Source organism: Hetaerina americana, unplaced genomic scaffold, assembly GCF_022747635.1.
Source record: "Hetaerina americana unplaced genomic scaffold, ioHetAmer1.1.p SCAF_2, whole genome shotgun sequence".
Classification (NCBI taxonomy): Eukaryota; Metazoa; Arthropoda; class Insecta; order Odonata; family Calopterygidae; genus Hetaerina; species Hetaerina americana.
Genome location: NW_027286763.1, coordinates 67,170,857 through 67,191,583, shown reverse-complemented (window position 1 = coordinate 67,191,583; position 20,727 = coordinate 67,170,857). Strand labels below are relative to the sequence as shown.

Sequence of the window (20,727 nt, the reverse complement as noted above, 5' to 3'; positions counted from 1 at the left end):
CATAATAGTGGATTACCGTTATCTTTCATCAACCACTTCATATCACCTACCTGTATAGTGAATCTATTGATACAAATAACAATTCATTGATATGAATAAGTTTTTGCTTTTTTCTATTGATCATATTCTGTTGGTCATATTTTCTGATATCCTCGAAGTCGGCAGACACTCCAATGAATGTGCGTCAAGCCAAATTTCAATTTCATTTAAATATTAAGATGTGTTTCAAGACACAAACTTGCATAATTGTTCTACTTTTAATCTTCCATTGGCGTCCCTGTTTTTCACCTGATTATGTGCAAAAATGATATTAAAATCATGTATCTAAACAATACTGTCTATAAATTGTTTAATTTTATGGATCATTAAATTATTAATGTTAAATTTTGGAAATATTTATTTCTTTTTTTGAGTGAACGATGCAAAAAATTGTTGATAAAAAATAATTTTATTTTGAAATAACTCGATGCAAAAATACGACAAATATGAATTATGAAGAAGGCAGAAGAATATTGAATCACTATGTTGATTAGCAAGATGAAGTATCTACTGGTATGAGTAGGTCCATGGGACATGATAGAAATAAAGACGATAACAGAAAGAGATGATTCTCTCACAGCATATTACCTCAAGAATCAGCCTAGCATAGCCTATTTATTTCTCCTTCGATGTTAAAAAGAAAACTAAGAATGTCATGCAGCAGATCAGGTTTAAAAAAATAGCATGAAACACGAAAAGCGACCATCCTGCCTACCAGGGGCATGAGGTGCTTTTACACACTTTTTCACGTTCGACGCTCACTCTTTATTTTATGTGCATTTTCATGTTCATTGACATGCTCGTATTGTGTACAAATGGCTATTAACTACACTTTTTTAATGGACGATGATGTTTCACTTTCATTCATCAGCACAAGCTTTGCCTATTCCGAATGTATTTTTGATTTTCCTAAAGAGAGCACTCTTAATTCTCAAGAGTAAGTGAGTTTAAATAGTCATAACATTGCAGCATTTAGGGCTAACTTTAAAAAAATCAACCAGTAACCATCTTCTTGGTCGGATGGGTCAATATGCATGGATGGGCATGGAGTCTCTCTCTCTCCCCCTACCGCACAGTCTCGAATTTAATCCAACCGTTGTCCTTTTTCTGACTGATATTTCGATTATGAGTAAATTTATATGGGAAATGGATAGATGATATTTATTTTTTCCACATACCTATGCTTCTTCTGTTTCTATTAATTAAAATTGGCCCGATAGTGTTTGAGAAAAACAAAAATAATTTGTTGATCTATTTTTGTATTTCCCGTCAATTCCTAATTGAGAATATTGCTCTTTCTCTAACCCATCTTTCACCGTGGGGGCTTCACGAGGGACATCTCCTGCACTAGGTAATGTCTTGATCTAAAAAATGGGTCCTGCCGCCCACCTCATCACTTAAAGAGTTAATCCAGAGAGTTTGCTTTCCTGGGATTATTATGTGGAGGTCTTTACAAAGGAGGACTAATGGTGTGATAAAAGGACTGGCGTAACAGAATATGCATAAAAGGCTACAAATATTCCTCCAGGGTCACTTGAGGGCAGGGTTCTTATCTTTACCACATTGCGTATAAGATCACCAATACTTGATACCATTTCTGATCACATCTGCCTTTATACTTACTTTTTTCATTGCTTTCCTTGTTGTTTGCTTTGGTTTACTTCAAGACACTTTTTACAAGCTGTAGATTGAATATGAACATACACATTTATACCTAAGTTTACATTAATTTTAATATCCTCTCTTTCATTCAAAGCCAGCAAGTTCTCACAGTGTTGACGGCAGTGAAAAACAAGACACCCTAGAATTTAGAGGACTAATTTCTTTCTTTTAATCAATCAAGGTATTCTTCCCATTTAAAGGTAACTTTTAGATGGTCCCTAATGACTATTTACTTCCAATTATTGTGAAATCTTCCTTTTTACCTGCTCCACTCTATTTCTTTCTTCATTTCTTAGTAAATTCTGCCTCCCTCCATGCTATCTATAAAAACCTACTATCCTCGTTTCTTCCTCTACCTTGATTATCCAAAGTTCTCCCCTCTATAATGGTCTTCAACAGACTACTACCCTTCAATATTTCCTCCGACCACTTTCTCTGTCTTTTTATGATTTTTAAAAGTAACTCCCTCTCTTCGCCAACTCTATTTAAAACTTAAGCATTTGCCCTCTTCTCAGTTACACTTATCTTCTCACCAAATTCACATCTCAAGTCTAAAATCCATGCTAGAAGCCAAAGATAGCATTAGTTTCAGAACAAATTATAACAGTCAAAATGATGGGTTACGGTCATTCTTAATAGTTGTCCATCCTTGGCCCTTCTAAGATTAATGAACAGAATTAAGTTTAGAGTACAGATGTCAGTTTGGCTTTCAAATTTCACCTGCCACCCTGAATGGGCACCCATGTCTCAGTCAGACTTTGTTTACGAAAGTCTATTACCCTTTCTCTATGAAAATTGACAAGCTGTATATATATGCTTGCTTTAATATGAACTTGCTGAGAAAAATAATGCCACTTCATTCAAAAATAAAATTAGGTGAAATGAAATTATTATTCACATTTTGAAGGTTTTTTTTATTGAAATTATGAACAGTGGGTTGACACGTTTTCTTAACAGCATAAAAAAGTCAATAATTTTAACCTCTGCAATGAAAAGCATACCAACAAAGAACTCCAGTTCTTGTTTTCTCAAAGCACATCATATATACTAAGAATGGCATTTTACATCTTGACTTTGATTTCATCTTCATATTCTAGCACCAAACAGTGGAGGACACTGAAACAAAATCATTAGCCTCAATAACTATGCATAAGTTCTGACTCAAAGTGCACACCCTGAAAAAATTATAGTAATCTTATCTTATAACCTGTGAAGTTCCTTTCTCCACAACTCAGAGGAACCGTAAAATTAAAACTTAAATGTGAGCTGTGGTAAAGTATAAATAAATGCAATTAATCTGGCTGGAAACTACTAATATAATTGAAATGAATGAATTCCAGCATTTATGGCATTGATTAGTACATCATACAATACCTAAAGTATTAAGACAAACACAAAATGTAGGGTTTTCAAATGGCCAAAACACGGTATTTCAGACAAGCTTTGGGTTATTTAAATACATGAATACTGACTGTGCACTCTCTCATTCTTAAATATTCAATACTAATGCTAACCACTGAATGACATATTATTGATACTAAACACTTGAGTTAAGAACAAAAGAGATTAACATTAAAATGGCCTGTACTCATCCTTATGGATAATTAGTATGTCCTGTACTTTTCAAGAAAAGAAAATAAAATTATAACTCACCAGGCAATTTTCTCTAACTTGAAGAGCTCTTGGAATGAGACAGTCCATTACATTTTTTCGGCTACTATAGCTGGGATGAGTGGAGAGCCATTCTATAGAATTATCATCAGAAGAAAGTTTATCCATCTTTCCCCACAATGCACTTGATTCCCTTACATCATAGCATGCCTTAAACAAAAATAAAATGATGATTAGAATGGGTTTTTATTATGCAGAGGACTACAACCTAATATATGTACATGCTCGACAGGTCGAAGCAGTGTGATTCTTCAATGAACCATGAAGTAGGAAGAATGATAATATTTTTGTAATCAAAAAACGTTTTTAAACATTACATATCAATTTAATTATCTTTGTTTGGTATGTCAAAATAAATGGATGAAACTCATTAATTGGTACAAGGCATGACATTAAGACAAATATATAGATATACATAACACATAAACCATGCCCAAAGACTTGTAGGGCCTACAGCTGGTCAGAAAAGAAGTTCATCCAGGCTATAATATACATTTTCCAAGATAGATAACAATAGAATTAGGCTGTATGGAATTAATTTACTTCAAATTTGTAATGGTGCATTCAATTTCCTTTGTAGTGCATACATTATAGTCAAGAACAGAGGCATCAATATTTCTCTACAAAAGAATGCTACTCAATCACTTTTTGCTCAAACTTAGATATATGTGATTGGTTGGAAAGATGCATAATTCATAATAAGTAAGGCCATTTGCATTTAGTAATAGACTATCTATGCTCAGTTCCTGCAGGAAAACTTCCAGATTTGCTTTAGTTATCTACGCTTAGTCATACCTTTTTGGGCTTCAGAATTCCATATTTTAAATGAAGTACAGGGAGAATTCACAGCAGCACCATAGGGGAATTATGAGTTTTCAGTGCATAACAGCAGAATTATGAGTTTTCTTAGCAGAAACATACCAAGTGTCAATATTACTGTCAGCAGTAATTCTGGTTTTTTTTATTGGAAACTCATACTTTTTATTATGGTTTTTTAGGCTACAATTTTGGGTTAATCAATAAGATGAAAACATTTGAGGAAACCTTTATTTTGAAAAAGACAATTTCCCTTAAAATTTAGGGCAAAAATTTCAACATCATCAACCGCTTTCAAAAGATTTTATTCAACTTGCTCTTTAGTTGAATCAGGATCATGACTCAATGCATTCAAGAAGGAGAAGAAGTAGCTGCTTAAGTTGGCATTCAATGTCATTAACAACATTGGAGGATTTTTGCCTGTTGCTGTTTGTGCAGACCTGTTGTGTGTACCTGTTGCCTGCTGTTTGTTGCAGAGAGCCATTAGCTTTCCTTGAGTTTGAACACGAATTGTAAAGTTCATCTTCACCAGGGAAAGTTAGGCAGGAGGGCAGGGTTTTTATCAATTCCAGGTGGCACCACATGAGACAGATTCATCAAGTGAACAGAAATTGCATGTAAGGAATGGGGCATGGAACAATAGGACAGTTGGACTAAAGCAATGCTCACACTTCCCATTTGGAAATGATACAGATTTTGAACCATTTTTGAAAGCCTCATTTATTGCCATTAAGCCTCTTAGGTCTTTTTAAGTGATCTTTGACTCATTAAAAACACATGTGAGTAAACAAAGGCTCATCTGGAAGGTCATAACTGAAATATGCAGTTGATTGGTGGGGAACACTTTACGGAATCAGACTACGTAGGAATTTGCAAAAATAACCTCTAATTCAATTATCAAGACACCATTACAATACAAACAACTTGAGACCACTAAATCTGCTCTACACGATGAAAAAATTTTGAGAAAATCCATATAAACAGCAGCCACAAGCAAAAGAAACTGCTTTTACTGCCATTTTAAAAAAAAATGTTTACAGGAGAATGCGACCCAACAACACTTTAGAACCTGATGACCAGTTTAAGAAGATTGAGGTTGCCTACCCCCAGTGACAAAAGTATTAGTGAAGACAGTGAAAGGCATTGAACGAATGTTGGTAAATTAAAAAGAGCCAAACCCACCTTTGCAGCCATCATTAAACCTACTTCATCTGCCTCAGTTTCAATTCCACGGCTGAATGGCAGATGAATCATCAAATCAGCTACTTTGTTGGTTACCCAATGGGAAAACAAGGCACTTTCATTGGGTAGAACAGTCCATATCAAAAGAAATGGTATGAACAACATCATTTGTATCAAATGCGTTTTACTCAAATTTTCTTCCTGAATATAAAAAGATAATCAAATATAAAGCATAAAATTAGACAGTGAAGGTCAATACACATTTATTTATAACATTCCCACAAATAAATTACCAACATGATAAAAATGCAATTCTATCTTTAAAATAAGAATAAATTCCCACAAATATTTTTATTGCATAACAAATATACTGCTCAGGCGAGCACTCTGGTTTTTTTGCACACTTGATGTGATTCTAATTTCAATGGCTGCATACAGTAATTACAAGTCAATTGTTAAAGATTTTCTCATTACAAAGGTCATAACACAGCATTACAGTCAACCATATAAAGCCCACTCATTATCTAACCACAAAACTCACAGTAGGATTTTAACCGAAAATGATAAATTCAATTTGCTAGCAAAGGTACTATTTACCAAGTCAAATATCAAAATGGACACAGAGGGAAAGTGGAGGGTAAATAAGGCACGATTTTTCAACAAATAATTTGCTTTTCAATCAGTTCTGAATATAAAAAATAAGAATCTTACCATTAATTATTAAAGTACCTATAAAAGGTTTAAAAAGATTAATATTGGAAAATGTTTCAAAAGAAATATTGATTGACTACATTTTCCTTTCAACATAAACACTGCTAAAGAAAAATCTAAGAGAAATGCAGCTGAAATATCGGCTCATTCAATCCATGCTTACCATATGTGAAAGAGCAACATGTGCAATCTCATGGGCCAAAATAACAGCCAGTTGATCATCATTGCTGCAGACATTTAGCATTCCAGTGCAAACAAATATGCACTTATTCTGTCCCATGAAGCAAAAAAAAAAAACATTTACAATTAGGCATATGAAATTATTTTTCATTCAAAAATTCAAAAATAATAATGGTAACTAATGCTGATAAGCCAAAGTTAAGAAGACAAATCATTATTTTATCACTATACAAAATGATTAATTAAGCATTAATTCTAAAGGAAATGCTAAATTAAATTGTTTGAATTTCAGTATATGCAGTGAGTCAAAACACAGGAGAAATCTTGCTGCTCTCCAAAGAATATTATGAATGCAATATTAATGATGAATGACTGGCGGTATACTCTTTAATATTTACTATACAGTATACAACACCTTAGTGTGGTTTTCTCTAGTTAATAGCCATATTGTAAACAATAATAATAATTTTATTTGCCCAAGGATAGGTTTACAACAGCAATATGGGATACATCATAAAAAAAATAGAAATTCAGAGTATTCATAATCAGAGGCACTGTTTTTAGCGAGTAACATTTTTGAACTAAGTTTCAGAAAGTAATAATTATACTTTTTATCATCAGAGATGAAATATGGTTTTACAAATACAGCATAGTAACAACAGAGCAATATTGATAATTTTCAGAAAAAATGTTGCTGACTTGAAATTATTATGATAATTCCAAGAAACTGCGGGATATTCCACAGCTGTAACTTTTGACAGAGTCATCTGTTGATATGCATTACAATGCAACAATTTCAGAGTGTAAAAATACTGGACATTGAGGGATCTGGGTCCGAATCCCGGTCAAGGCATAGGATTTATACAATGAAATTGTTGCAATGACCCTTTGCTAATTTCAGTCAAATGCCACAGTGATCCTGATTTTTTTTTGGTAACTGTGTTTTACTCATGTACGATTCATGCCTAAGTGTGCATATTGTACATCCTTGTGTGTATGTTATTTGTATTTTATAAGATCACTTAGGAGTAAATGACATTGCTATGAATACATGGTGAGTTATACAGCAAGCATAGAAGTGAACTCATGTCAGTTAGCCAGTCAAATGGAGAGAACATTGAACAGTTACATTTCAGGATTTCTCTACCTTGGCACGTCTGTATGGTGACATTCCACCTACTATGCTGCAGACTTGCTGAGGCCAAGCTTCTGCGATACTTAAGCCTGACCTGAGAATGGTCATCATCAGAATATGTCAATGAGGAGAAATCCTGAAATCCAGCTATCCAAACTATATACCATGAAAACCTTCACAAGAGAAAATATTATGTGAAATGGCAATCTATATATCTTAGACTTGTAATGACTAATAAAAAATAATTCAAAGCTAGTGTTTTGGATTCATTGTATTATAGTGAATTATTTCAGGATTTGACTCCACAATGTCACCATTTCAATGAATTTACCATCATCATTCATTTTCCACACTTGAAACTACTGTAAATACAATTCATTTCAAGAGAACTTATCTTTGGTAGATTAATGAGTAGAAGAAAAAACTTGTACTTACTGGAAGAACAAAGGCATTCTTTTGTTCATCATCATCTATTAAAAATATCATCCATGGGGCATCTTGCTTACCAAGTAAATCTTCATTCTTGTTAATTAGCTGTACAGCTACACGGGCAACTTTTTTATAAAAATAATGATCAGAAGGAAGTAGCTGCTTCTTATGTTCCTCCAGCAACTACTCAACATCAAAAGGAACAACAAATTAAATCGGTTTCAGGATGGGGAACTAATTTTTCCAATTCATTCAAAATTAAATACTTTCAATAAAATTTAAAACATAATTAAATTGATACTTAAAAGAAAGTGAATTCCATTAGTCAAATGGATAGTGATTTTCTCATATAAAATAACTGAACTTATAACATTTTTAGGATTTTTACAAATATTTTGAACTTCAAGTAACGTGAAAGAATCATGCATTTTAGTTTCTACCTGATTTCATTTACAAAGACAGAATGATGAGAGAGAATTAAAAAATTTTCAAGATAGGCATGACAAAGATGGGATGATTATCAAGCAAAGAGCAAGTGAGAAGGCTGAAATTGTACGGACATCCTGAGGGAGTACAAAGGAAAAGAGAGAAACCAAGGAATGGTACCTGGACTGGTGAGGGTAGACCTCAATTAGATGTAAAATTATGTCAAGGGATGCCATTGACAGAGTACGCTGGTTACCGCTGACCAAATTCAGCAAACCCACAAGGGGATTAGAAAGCTTAATAACTGCTCATTCTAGGCTGGTGAATTTTTTATCATCATTGAAGTCTTAGTAGTTTTTAAGCTCATGGTGCAGGAAACTTTTCCTCATCATTTAGAATGAAAGAGCATGTAAATAGATTCCTTGTAATTATTTCCACTTTGGCTTTAAAACCTTTCTTCAATTATCTGTTGACTGAATCACCAAACAGTTAGGTGACCTTATATTCTCCTCTCGCTTCTATAATTTTATTACCCTGGATAATGGAGGATTTGATCTTTTAAGAACATGGGCTACTTCTTGTATGACACCCTTGGAAATCCTTGATGAGATTTTTATCAAAGTACATTCAATGAAGGTTTCATTTATTTCCTTTGGTATCTCCTTCAGATTGATAACAGAATATAATCCAAAATGCAGTACTCTTCTTTGCAAGAACAGTTACTGCAGCCTCTTATAAAACACGAATTAATTTTTTAATAACCATTTATGAATTTTTAGTCCTCTCCAACATTCTCTTTTTGATTAAAAAATATGTTTTCTTATGACGAAAAGGATAAAAAAATTCTGTCTTATACACCCTACTCATCTAATTTCATAATGCTGCTTTAAAAAAGGGGAAAATAATCGATTTTCAACAGTGGAAATGAAGAAAATTTTGCCTTCTTTTCCCCAAAAATTTCCACTTTGAGAGAATAATGTAGAAAATGGAGGGGAAACCCTAAAAGGGTCAGGAGTATTTTCAGCTGAGATGGTCACTTCTGCTTGAGAAATGTTGATCACAAACACAAAAATATACTGCAGAAATCAAATTAAAAATATACTAAAATAAAACTATTATTTTTTTTAGTTTGATAAAGAGAAGAAAGAAAAGTGTTATTTGATGAATGAACTGTATCTATCATTGACCAAAGGAGAAAGGAGCATTGGTTAAAAGCGTTTTAGGAAAACAAACCTAGAGCAGTTCATTAAGGGACTAACAACAATGCAGAACAAAACACGGTATGGTTCAAGGAGAATTGAAAATTTTGATTATGGTCTGGCATAAAACACTAGAGCTCTACAACAAAGACATCTTCAGGATTGATGCCATCAGTGGCAATTAGGAATGCATCTGTAATGCTGGCTTGCATGGGACATCAGAAAGACATAATGCTGTTCTTTAAATTCATCTCGGATCCATACTATACATATTCAGCAAAGTTGCTGAACAGCAAATAGCAGTACACCTATCACTATTCCATTATCATTCACCTAATTTTGGACCAAATTTAATATATACCTTTCATGTTTTACAATGGGGTAAACTTGATAAATATGACCTCACACTCCAAAAACTGATTACAAACATCTGTACTGTCATTGTAATAGCAACTGCAGATCATTCAGCCAGATGACACAAAGTTGAATTAGCACTTCCTTCTTTACTAATTCCTTGTTTGGCTGAATGCTCCAAATTATTTGCAAAATGTAATGTTTCTGTTATTCTTATAGTCATTCAACCAATTGCTGTTTTGTTGATTACATATGTTAATAAATGTGAAATTAAAGCTATATTGTTAATTTTTCTGAATGAGTCTTCCTTTCCATTTTGTAAAATTTGTCTAACAAATAATGTTCCCAGAGCTGACTTCCCACCATTCCCATCACAATAATGAATTAGAAGAAACACATTGGTGAATTTAATGCCTCAAAAGTGAGTCAAACTATGCTTGAACATCCCCACACCAGGATATAATATTTGAAAGCCACCATTCCAGAGGTGACAAAATGACTAGAAAGTCATGCTACACTCAAATTTCACAACCATTTTCAGAAGAGGTGATACAGTCAGAATAAATCACTTCATCAGAATCCATAGATCAATTTCTGCTAATTATGGATTCAAGCCAGATGTATTTGAATATTTTTTAAGAAAATGGAGTTTAGGTGGAAGAAATTCACTAACATATATTGGGCAGAATGGCATATTAGCGACATTAGAGTCGTGGGCTGGCTCTCCGTAGGCCAAGTTCAATTAGGTACAAGCAAGCTATATAGAAATAATTTGCCAAGTCATGTTACCCACTCACAACGTCACGTTGAACGTTAGCCAGTCGAAGCAATTCTTTCTTGGTAAACACAATAAACCTTTTCCTTTTTGTAATAGGAGTTTCTACCAAATGTAGTTCATAATAAGCATAACAAGTAACAGGAATTACGGCCGCTCCTCCTGTAGGTGCCAAAGTTTTCAACAATTAATAATGCCTCTTTACAAACTAGAAAAAGAAATAGTAAGCAGATGATTTCATAAAAAATTGGACTATTAGGATTTAAAATGCACATCATGGATGAGTGATGTATTTTGTTCACAAAGTTATGAAACCATTCCACATGAAACGGTACTTATTAAAATGCTGTACATATTTTGGATTTTGTACATGTTAAAATTAACTTCCTCAAAGCACCCCAGCTGAAAATTTTACCTCATAGTAACGGCTATTCGCCATATGATTAGTGAATTCGGCTGTGCTGCAGCAGTTTTAACAGGATTGAATTGCAGGTACAACAAGAAGGTCTAAGAAAATACATGATAATAATGACTGATTTCCTACATATAATTACTGTACAAAATATTGAAGGATCAAGGTGAGCACGAGCATACATGTACCACTGAAACCATGTATATCAACCCTGGAATTAACTACATCGGTATGGATTATCAACTGGGGAGCTGACCTACATGATAGGATTTTTCAATGGAAAATTAACCGCAATCTTACCTATTAATTTATATTTATGCCTTTTCACATTTTCATATAATTGTTTCCTCCTACTAGGGGACAAGGACTGCCACCATTTCCTCAGCCCTCGACCGAGTAGCACACTCAATACGTTTACGATTGGTCTTAAGATTAACACCAAGACAGGTGGAAGAGCTTTGCAATTTCTCGACGTGTGAAATTTGCAGATCGAAAATAACTTGTACTCGAATTTCTTGGGAACCTGACTAGCAACCTCACTTTTCATTAAACTAACACATCTTCCTCGTAAAACATTCGAGTGATTGTTTGTCCATTTGCTTAAGTTATTCCAATTTACAGCGTTTTTTATTGTGCCATTCAATTTTATCAATAAGCACCGACTGGAGCATAGCATTTTGAAAACAACTGGAAAATGATTTCAATTTCAATAATTCACGATATGGGCCACAGATTGCAAACAGAAACTACGAGACTCTTTCGTTGCGTTTTCGGGTATTCATGTGGCATGTGTTTTAACTCTTAAAGCGAAGTAATAAAACTCTCAGCTATTAATACACTCTCAAAATGCCCTTAGAGCCCTCGATGTTTAGCTGCCTACTTCACGCTTTAAATTACTTCACTGTTTTTCTGAATAGGTTGGCGTTGCGACGATCAGTCACGAATCGTTTAATTGAACGAGTCATTCAAGTGAGTGTAATGACTCGCGTCATTAGGAATGAGGTCAACGAGTATTTAGTGAACTTTTGGCGGTTGGATATGCTAGGGACTGTTGTTGCCGACTCAAAAGAACAGTCTCCGACTCCGAAAAGACTCGAAGATCTCGCAAAGTTTCCTGTCAGTGAGTGAAACAAATGTGATTCATCGTCTGCTGCGATGAATCAAAAGAAACGAGTCTTTGCAGTTCCGATGAGTCCAAGTGACTCGGTTGGAATACGAAGTCACATGCTACCAGGAGTATAAGTTGCTATTTTGGCGTTTGTTAATGGCGAGTTACGAGTGATTCGTACGTTATTACTTGAATGATGTAATGATATAATTCATTGGATTTGCTGAAATCTAATGGTAGTCACAGGTAATCTAATGGTACTTGATTGGTTTGTTCACAAGTTGGGCTTATTAACAATGGCGATCATCTGCCATAGCAAAAATAAAAATAGAATCCATGTAATCGTGAAAGATAAAATAAATATACTCGCATCTACACAGGCTTAGGAAACAGTTCATTTTGAGCATTTTTGTATTTTTTAAAGGAAAGAATGCCTTAAGAACAGCCGTTCCATCCAGAAAAAAGAAGTCTAGTCAGCGTCAGGAAGTAAGCAAATTAATTTTGGGTAGGGTCTCAGAAAAAATTAAGTGCCTGTTTACATTTTTAATGCTAAGGAAAAAATGAAATGAAAATGTTACAATAACCTAAAAAATTACTTCTAACATAATATTTCATCTAATTATTCGTGACTTCGACAAATATATTAAAAATAAAGTAAACTATCATGTAATTTGAAAGGATAATCTCCAATTATGCTACTAACACGAAGGAAAACGTGAAATGACGAAGTCGCGAAGGAAATCGCAACAAAACGCTTTCGTAAACACTGAAAACCCGAGATTTTCTGAGATTTGTATCCGGCGAACATGATATGCTAGGAGGTACGCTCAAAGAAGGCACCACTTGACGCCTGCTCCTGGTACCGCGCATATTTCCTCACACCACTCCAACAGTCCCTGGCGATCTATTGGCCCTTTGGTCAAGAAGGTGGAACCTCGACCCGCCTCCGGGAATATCGACCAATCATTATTTTTTCCGCTCTCTGGAATGGGGAGTGGGTCATATCGCCGGATTGGCTGATGCCCTTTTATATTTTCTGTGAACTCCGCCTCCCAGTATTTACTGCCAATGGGTCACTACCGGGCGCTATCAAGGGGGCGGAGAATTTTCCTGCGACAGCAGGGGCGTGAGTCAAGTTGAACCTTCTACGAAGATACCTCCTGACATGTTATGCTCGCCGGATACCAAGTTTCTGAAATGCGGATTTTCAGCGTTTGTGGTCGCCTCCGCAGCTTTTGGTTGCCCTCGAACTTCGTCATTTTTGTGTTCATATTTGCCGCCTTATATGCACATTTTCCTTTACACTTAATGATAGATTACATTCTTCTTAATATTCCTCCAGGTATACGTGATATTTCACGAAAAAAGTTTACATAACAACACTTAATTTATTACATAACGATGGTTGATGTCAAATTGAAATATTCTTTTTACAGAGCGCAAAATTTGATGCAAAAATAAATAATTAAGTTGGAATTTTAAGTTTCAATTTAGCAATGCATATTTTATTGTGACCATTATTAAAACTTCCCATTCATTTGAAATCATTAGCTTCATATATATTTTGTAAATAAACTCGTTAAAAAGCGCTGTAAAATAAGAGAATGCATTGTCTTTCATCTAATATTATACGATTTTACCTTACGAACTACTCGCCTTGAGTGTAACATTTGAAACTCTTGGTCGCTTCCAAGTGAAATGTTTTATTTTGCAAAACCGCATAAAATTTACAACGAAAATATAAAACATAAACGTCCGCAACGATTATTATTTAAGATTTTATCAAAGCTTTATATTGTATTAATAGGAGGCTATGGGAATGAATTTAAAGTGACATTCTAAAAACAAGGCAACTATAATTTGAAAAAATCTGTGTAAAAACTATAGTTGCGACATTGCAATTCGCCACATACTACGTATTCCTGCCATACAAAATAAAAGGAATGTAATTTCGAAAAGCGCAGGAGGATAAAAAAAATTGCCGATAAACACGTAGGAATTCGCGAAATGAGAACTGGGCAGAGCGGAAGCAACTTTCGTAAACACTGAAAACCCGAGATTTTTTGGAGTTTTGTATCCGGCGAGCATAATATGTCAGGAGGTATCCTCGTGTAAGGTACCATTGAACTCCTGCTCCTAGTACCGTGGAAATTACCTCACACCACTACACCAGTCCCTGGCGACCTATTGGCTCTTTGGTCAAGTAGGTGAATCCTCGACCCTCCTCAGGAAAAATCGACCAATCATTATTTTTTCCGCTCTCTAGAATGGAGAGTGGGTCATATCGCCGGATTGGCTGATGCCCTTTTATATTTTCTGTGAACTCCGCCTCCCAGTATTTACTGCCAATGGGTCACTACCGGGCGCTATCAAGGGGGTGGAGAATTTTCCTGCGGCAGCAGGGGCGTGAGTCAAGTTGAACCTTCTACGAGGATACCTCCTGACATGTTATGCTCGCCGGATACCAAGTTTCTGAAATGCGGATTTTCAGCGTTTTCGTCGCCTCCGCAGCTTTTGGTTGCCGTCGAACTACGTCCGTCATATTTGTCTTTCAGTTCATATTCGCCACCTGATATGCAATTATTCCTGTACACTACATGATATATTACATTCTTCTTAATTTATATCCCAGGTATATGTAATATTTCATGAAATATAAAGGTTATATAAAAAAGTTTTTACTGCACAGGTTGACGTCGTCCGTCTTCTCTGACCAGATTGGTTGCATTTCCAATATTTTTATTAAATTGGTGCCTTACATTTTTTAATTATCACGTATTCGAGTCATTTTTAAAGTAATTGTAATATTGATCGACATTGGCAAAAAAATAATACTGTTTGGTATATGAGCGCACTAGGAGACCAAAACTTGGAAAAAATTCTATTTAATTTACAGAGATTGAGTTGCAACAACAGATAGGTTAAACTTTACCCTTAATTTTAACAATTTTAAGTTAATATTTCATATGTCGATCGTTATCAATTTTCATTCGCTCATCTAAACGCTATCTGGCAGCTGCTAGAGTTCGAGGTACTTTTAAAACCCGATATTTAGCTCTCGACGAAAACGTACAACGATGAAAGTCACATAAACTTATTTTTAAAATTCAATGTTTATTTTGCTTTTATTTAACCCGCTTTTATATTGTCATTTGTTTGTTGTTTCCTTGTAGTTACGTTTTCAAATCGTTTTCAGTGGATATCGGAGACAAAAAAGTGCACAGCTAGCTGTAAATTCTGCTGCGTGGGCTGCGTTTAAGATAAGAACTAAATGCTTATAATCGTTGTTTCGATTCGTGTAGATGTATACACTTTCTTGAGTCTTAGACATTTTTAAATCCATGTTTTCGTGATATGATTGAGTTTGAACTACTACTATGTCTTTTTACGTTACCATAAAATGATGGCTAACATCGAACCAGCTTTTAAAGGTTTGCCGTCGATTCATTTTCTTACGTGCATGTATTTAACAATGGATATTCGGCTTTTTTGACGGGTGTAGATTGTACACAGCGATACTGCTGCCACAATATTTACTCCCAGCAAAAATACACGGGTACTTTTATACCGGGAGTGCTAATGCGTTTAGAACATTACCAAATATATATGCCTCGACTTTACAGTTCAGGTGGGTTTTATGAGCTCAGTTTTGTCTTGCCTAAAATATGGGAAATTGTTCTGCTCCAAGTAAACTTCATGCAGTAGAACTGTCATTATCGCAGAGAAGTGCATTTTCATTATTTACCCTCTCAAATGGTTTAGCTTCCATTTTAATTACCTTCGTATGCAACAATCAACAGTGGCCTTTAAATATTAGTTCATGGACCATTATACATTTCCCAAGGAAGCAGTATATCGTGAATTAGACAGTAAAAAGAAAATTGATGCTGCTGCACAGTACCTTTAATTTTGAATAAAATTCCCAATTGCATATTTAGCTAATCTTGTGCATTGTCTAAATACTGATAAGAAAGGATTTTTTTGACTTTCCAAGTAAGAACACTTTTGCATACTTATCCTCTTTGTATTAATAATATCTTTATTGTCCAGCAGACACAGTGTATTGGGAATACATGGCAGGTGTACAGGACACAGCAATGGGATATACATGTACATCACATTATTCCAAATAGAAATACAAAATACAGTTATGACAATAAACTAATAAACAAAAGTTTTACATAAATATTCATTTACACTATAACAACACTCATCAACCAGATATACAAATAGATTCTTCTTGAATAGTGATATTCTTGTCCCATTTTTTAAATGGTTAGGCAAATTAGATGTTTTAACATGTATATCTTTACATCTTCTGGTATTGTGACAATGTATATTCATAATTTGCAATTGTATAATCATACAATGATATCTGTAAAACCACAGTCATTACACATTCTTGATGAATTTCTAGTTTAATTACCTGCACCTCCTTCTGGGTGAGAATCTAATTCTGTAGCAGTTGCATGCAAACTAGGACAAAACTTACATTTTCACCATCACTCTTCAATCACATTTAAAGGCATTTCCTTACAGAATCCTACAATGCCCAAATATTTCATGAGAGTACCGTGTATTGCCAACCAATTTTAAGTTAAAAAAACAGGTACTTGTCCAACCAAAGAAATTTAGGAGGGAAACAAAGTTGATGTTATGAGACAGGCATATATTCAAAACACTATAGTGCCACATTTCCTTATTGGTGAATGATACATGGAAAAAGATAATCAGGACTTTCATAGTTGGAGGCTGTTGCTTATAGAAAATGTGTCCTCCATAATCTCTGGAAGGTTGCCTGTTGACAGGAGTTTTAACAAACTATGTTGAGTGGAATAAACTCCTAATTATGAAAATATTCCCCAAAATCACACAAAAGTTATTACTTCATCTAACTCTTGTTGATATGCAGCAAAGAAAAAAAGAGGTTGTTAAAAAAACTTAATTCCACATAAAGGCATGCTAAGTTGCCGTAATTATGTGAGGATGTAACAATTATCCAGTTCCCTCTCCTCTCACAGATGTCTCCTTCCTGAAAATGTAATAGCTGTAAATAACAATTTCATTATCTGTGAATCACCATCACATAGCAGCTGTCAATCCCATCCCACGTGGTTATTTGATGACAAAAAAAATCTCTAGTCCTCCATATTAAAATATGAATTGCTTCAATTCTTCTTAATTGCCAACATGGAAAAGAAACAACTCTTAAGGGTCTCTTTGGTTGAATTTTGGATATTTTGGCTTCAGTCATGCCGAGCCACAAAATTAAAGTTACTGAATACATCACCATACAACAGTGCAAAGTTGAGTGACACTGTGTGAAGTTTAAACATACCACAGGTAATAAAAACCTAATAATATCAAGAACATAACTCCAAAATATCATCATCTGTTAAGGAAGGAGGTTGTCTTTTTGTGGCATGCTTTGGGTTAGGTTGAGCAAGCAAAACTGGGTGGGAAGTGAACCTTACCTTCAGACTATGGAATGGTAGTATATCACAACTAGATAATGGAAGCATATTTGATGAGGTAAATTCATCTAAATAATTTGTATAGGAATTACCTCACCTCTCTGAAATTGTCCACCTGCATCTCTGCTTAGGAAGATTGTACCAAAGGCCTAAACAGGGAAATCCTGTTGTCTCTTCAGAATACAGTATGAATAGGAAAATACAAAAACCTGTAAAAATCTCATGAATGACCAGAGAAGTCATTGATATGATTCCACACCTGTAAAGAGCCTCCAAGTAATTTTCTCCTCCCTCCAATTTCTCAGTAAGATCTGGTGGTCTCAACCATATCCTAACTAGTTAGTATACAAAACCTCATCTCCCAACATAAAGTACATTCCCCAGCCATTACTTTGTCCCAGTACTTATTCATGCAAAAGATCAGACGTTCCATACAAAGAAAGGCATATTTCTCAGGTGGATTTTTTGTGAATTTCTCAGCCATTGAGTGAATGCTGTAATTGATTGCATGTAAGATGTACCCTCATTTCGGGGGAGGATTTCAAGAGAAATATTTGTATAGTCTTAGCAGTGTAACACCTCACCAACTTAAGTTAAAATTCCTTTTCGAATTTGCATTTCAGGAAAGCCAAAGGCATGGCACCATCACTGCTGTAATTACAAAATAATTTCAATTCTCCTTAGTGAGTGTATTCTGGTATACTTATTTTAAATGGAATGGAGTAAATTAATCTCTTGCCGGCTGTTACATTTATTTAATTTTTGTAAAACAAATAATTCCACTCACTAAGATCTTCTCCAAGTTTTGTTATAAGTTGTTATAAAATATGATCAAGTTCATTTAATATCTTGCTTGTACCTCTTTCGACATCACACAAGCAAGCAACAATATTCATGCCACATGATAGTGATAAGCTCAATAATAATAATCCCAAAAGCATTCCTTAATTGAATAATATACATTATATACATATGTATATAATAAATTCAAACTAGGTAGAACTGACAAACTGGAGTAAAAATAAATTTCAGTAATTAAAGTTAATCCATGTAATTTAAACCTGCACTTATTAGACACAGGTGATGTTTTAACTATTATTCTGGAAAACAGGTCCATCCTACATGCCATCAAATACTGGAGGTAAAAGGCCTTTTCTTGCAGGCAAGAATTGGATCACTTAATATACCTACTTATCCTTTTTATCATTTAAATCCAGAAATATTCCACAGCACTGCTCTATATACTGTGGGTAAACATTTGACAGGAGACTAAACCTTAATTACCTATAAAAGGATTGGGGGACATGTCCACGCCAATGGAGAAATATGACCAACACTGAAGTATTTATATGCTTGTAAGTAAAGGTTACCTCAAGATTGGATAAATATTAAATAATTCAAACAGGAAAATTAACATCATGCTGAAATGGAGATGTTCACAAAGATATTAATATCTATTAAGATAACTATTCACATCATCCTAGAAAATATTCTTTTCAAATGTTACTGAAATCTATGCTACTTAAGATTACCTCAAGTAATTTTTATTATCCCTCTCATTTATCTTTTATAATGTTCTCATTAGTTTTTCATTCAATTAGTCAAATCGTAAAACACAGGTCCCGTTACAATAGATCATTAATACAAAAATCTCACCAATATTTTAGGAAAATATCATAAGTAGTACCAATTGGTATAATAAAATTAACAGAGTGAGTGAGTAACATAATTAAAATCACAAAGAAATATTTACAATGTTTAGGGAGATAGGTTTATTTGCTGTTCCGATGGCTCCAGTCACATCAGGCTTACCTTGCAGAAGATATGCAGCACACGTGGTGCTGCTATGAAGAAGCTAGTATATACTTTTGAGGCACTTAAGAGGAAAATATGTGATGAAAGAGTGCAAAAAATATGCTATTTCTCATTAAATTCAATATTCAAGTAACTCATCCCTGAGAGCTATCATGACATTTCCACAGAATACAGAGAAAAATTACCTCTTTTGATTGAAAAAATTGAACTGGAATTGAATTGAAAAAAAGAAAACAGGCAAAGTAAATACTCAAAGGTGCTCCATAATCTGGCATGGAAGTCTAAAAAACTCATCACTGAGTAAAACATGCGATGCCCATACTATTCATTCGGTAGCATTGTAATGTAATGCAGTATTATTCAGTGGATGAATTAAAGATTGAATTATTACAGAGGTTGGTATTAAACAATTAACCTTTGAGGAAAAGTCGCACACCTTGTGGACATAGTAGGTCATAATATAATGTGTTCACCATAAAGTCAAACAGATAAATTCAAGTTTGGTTACATTTCTGATGACCACCATTAACCCTCGCAGTTCATAGTTTAATATTTGGATTTTGTTAATTTTCTCTACATTACTGTCGATTTTACAGTAATCAAGCAGTATACTACAGATATTAAAATACCACTACATTTAAAATTACATTAACAATGCATTTCAGAGCTCTAAGCATTTGGCATTCCATTAAGCACATTGTAAAGTGATAGGCATAAGTATAGGTATGCATGTAATGACTTATTTCTCACCTTATTTAAATCAGAACTTTTGTAATAAATTAACTAAAAATCAACTTTACATGAAAATCACGTAATGCCTCATATATTAAGGTTCAAAGAAGACAAGTATAAATATAAAAGGCTGAAATGTATTAATAAATCAAATTTCAATTAGAATTTAAATTTTAAGAAGCAACATTGAAACATATGCTCAGATCTACTAATAGATATATATTTTTATACCATATAGAAACTTTATAGACAATGTTAACTAACACTGGAATAGATATGTCTTATGAACAATAATACCTAAATATGAGAAAAACATCTAGCATCTATGGAATTTGAAAGGATGAGATATATCATTAGTTTGGCTTATAATTGAAACTTACCTGTTTTTCTAACCTCACTTAAAAGGATACATAAAAAACTTTCAATGTAATGCAAGTTATCATCCAAGACCACTGCCGAGCCAAAAAAGAATCATATGAACATTAAATTAAGTCTCAATATTTACAGATGAAATCAATTAGCATGTAAACATTAACAATATATATAAGAAAATGAAATGTTCGGAAGATTTTCTTTAGATGACATTTCAGACGTGAAATCATTTGAT

General features: G+C 34.1%; 1 protein-coding gene across 1 annotated transcript; it reads right to left on the bottom strand.

The window, feature by feature from the left end:
* Positions 1-2,634: 2,634 nt before the first annotated feature.
* On the bottom strand, positions 2,635-11,988 carry LOC139687756 (metalloendopeptidase OMA1, mitochondrial-like). The gene is made up of 7 exons (XM_071585032.1): positions 11,292-11,988; positions 10,602-10,741; positions 7,832-8,008; positions 6,245-6,352; positions 5,371-5,571; positions 3,355-3,522; positions 2,635-2,817 (listed from the first exon to the last, which is right to left on the bottom strand). Exons 1-7 carry the CDS (start codon positions 11,665-11,667, stop codon positions 2,788-2,790), a joined length of 1,200 nt encoding a protein of 399 aa, XP_071441133.1. The 5' UTR covers positions 11,668-11,988; the 3' UTR covers positions 2,635-2,787.
* Between the last annotated feature and the right edge of the window lie 8,739 nt (positions 11,989-20,727).

Coding starts and splice junctions, on each gene's coding strand:
- LOC139687756 (XM_071585032.1), bottom strand. CDS start 11,667: ATGCTATGCTCCAGTCGGTGCTTATTGATAAAATTGAATGGCACAATA. Junction 6,353..7,831: donor AGAATGCCTTTGTTCTTCCA/GTAAGTACAAGT, acceptor TTCATGGGACAG/AATAAGTGCATATTTGTTTG. Junction 3,523..5,370: donor GTTTAATGATGGCTGCAAAG/GTGGGTTTGGCT, acceptor TTTTTGTTTAAG/GCATGCTATGATGTAAGGGA.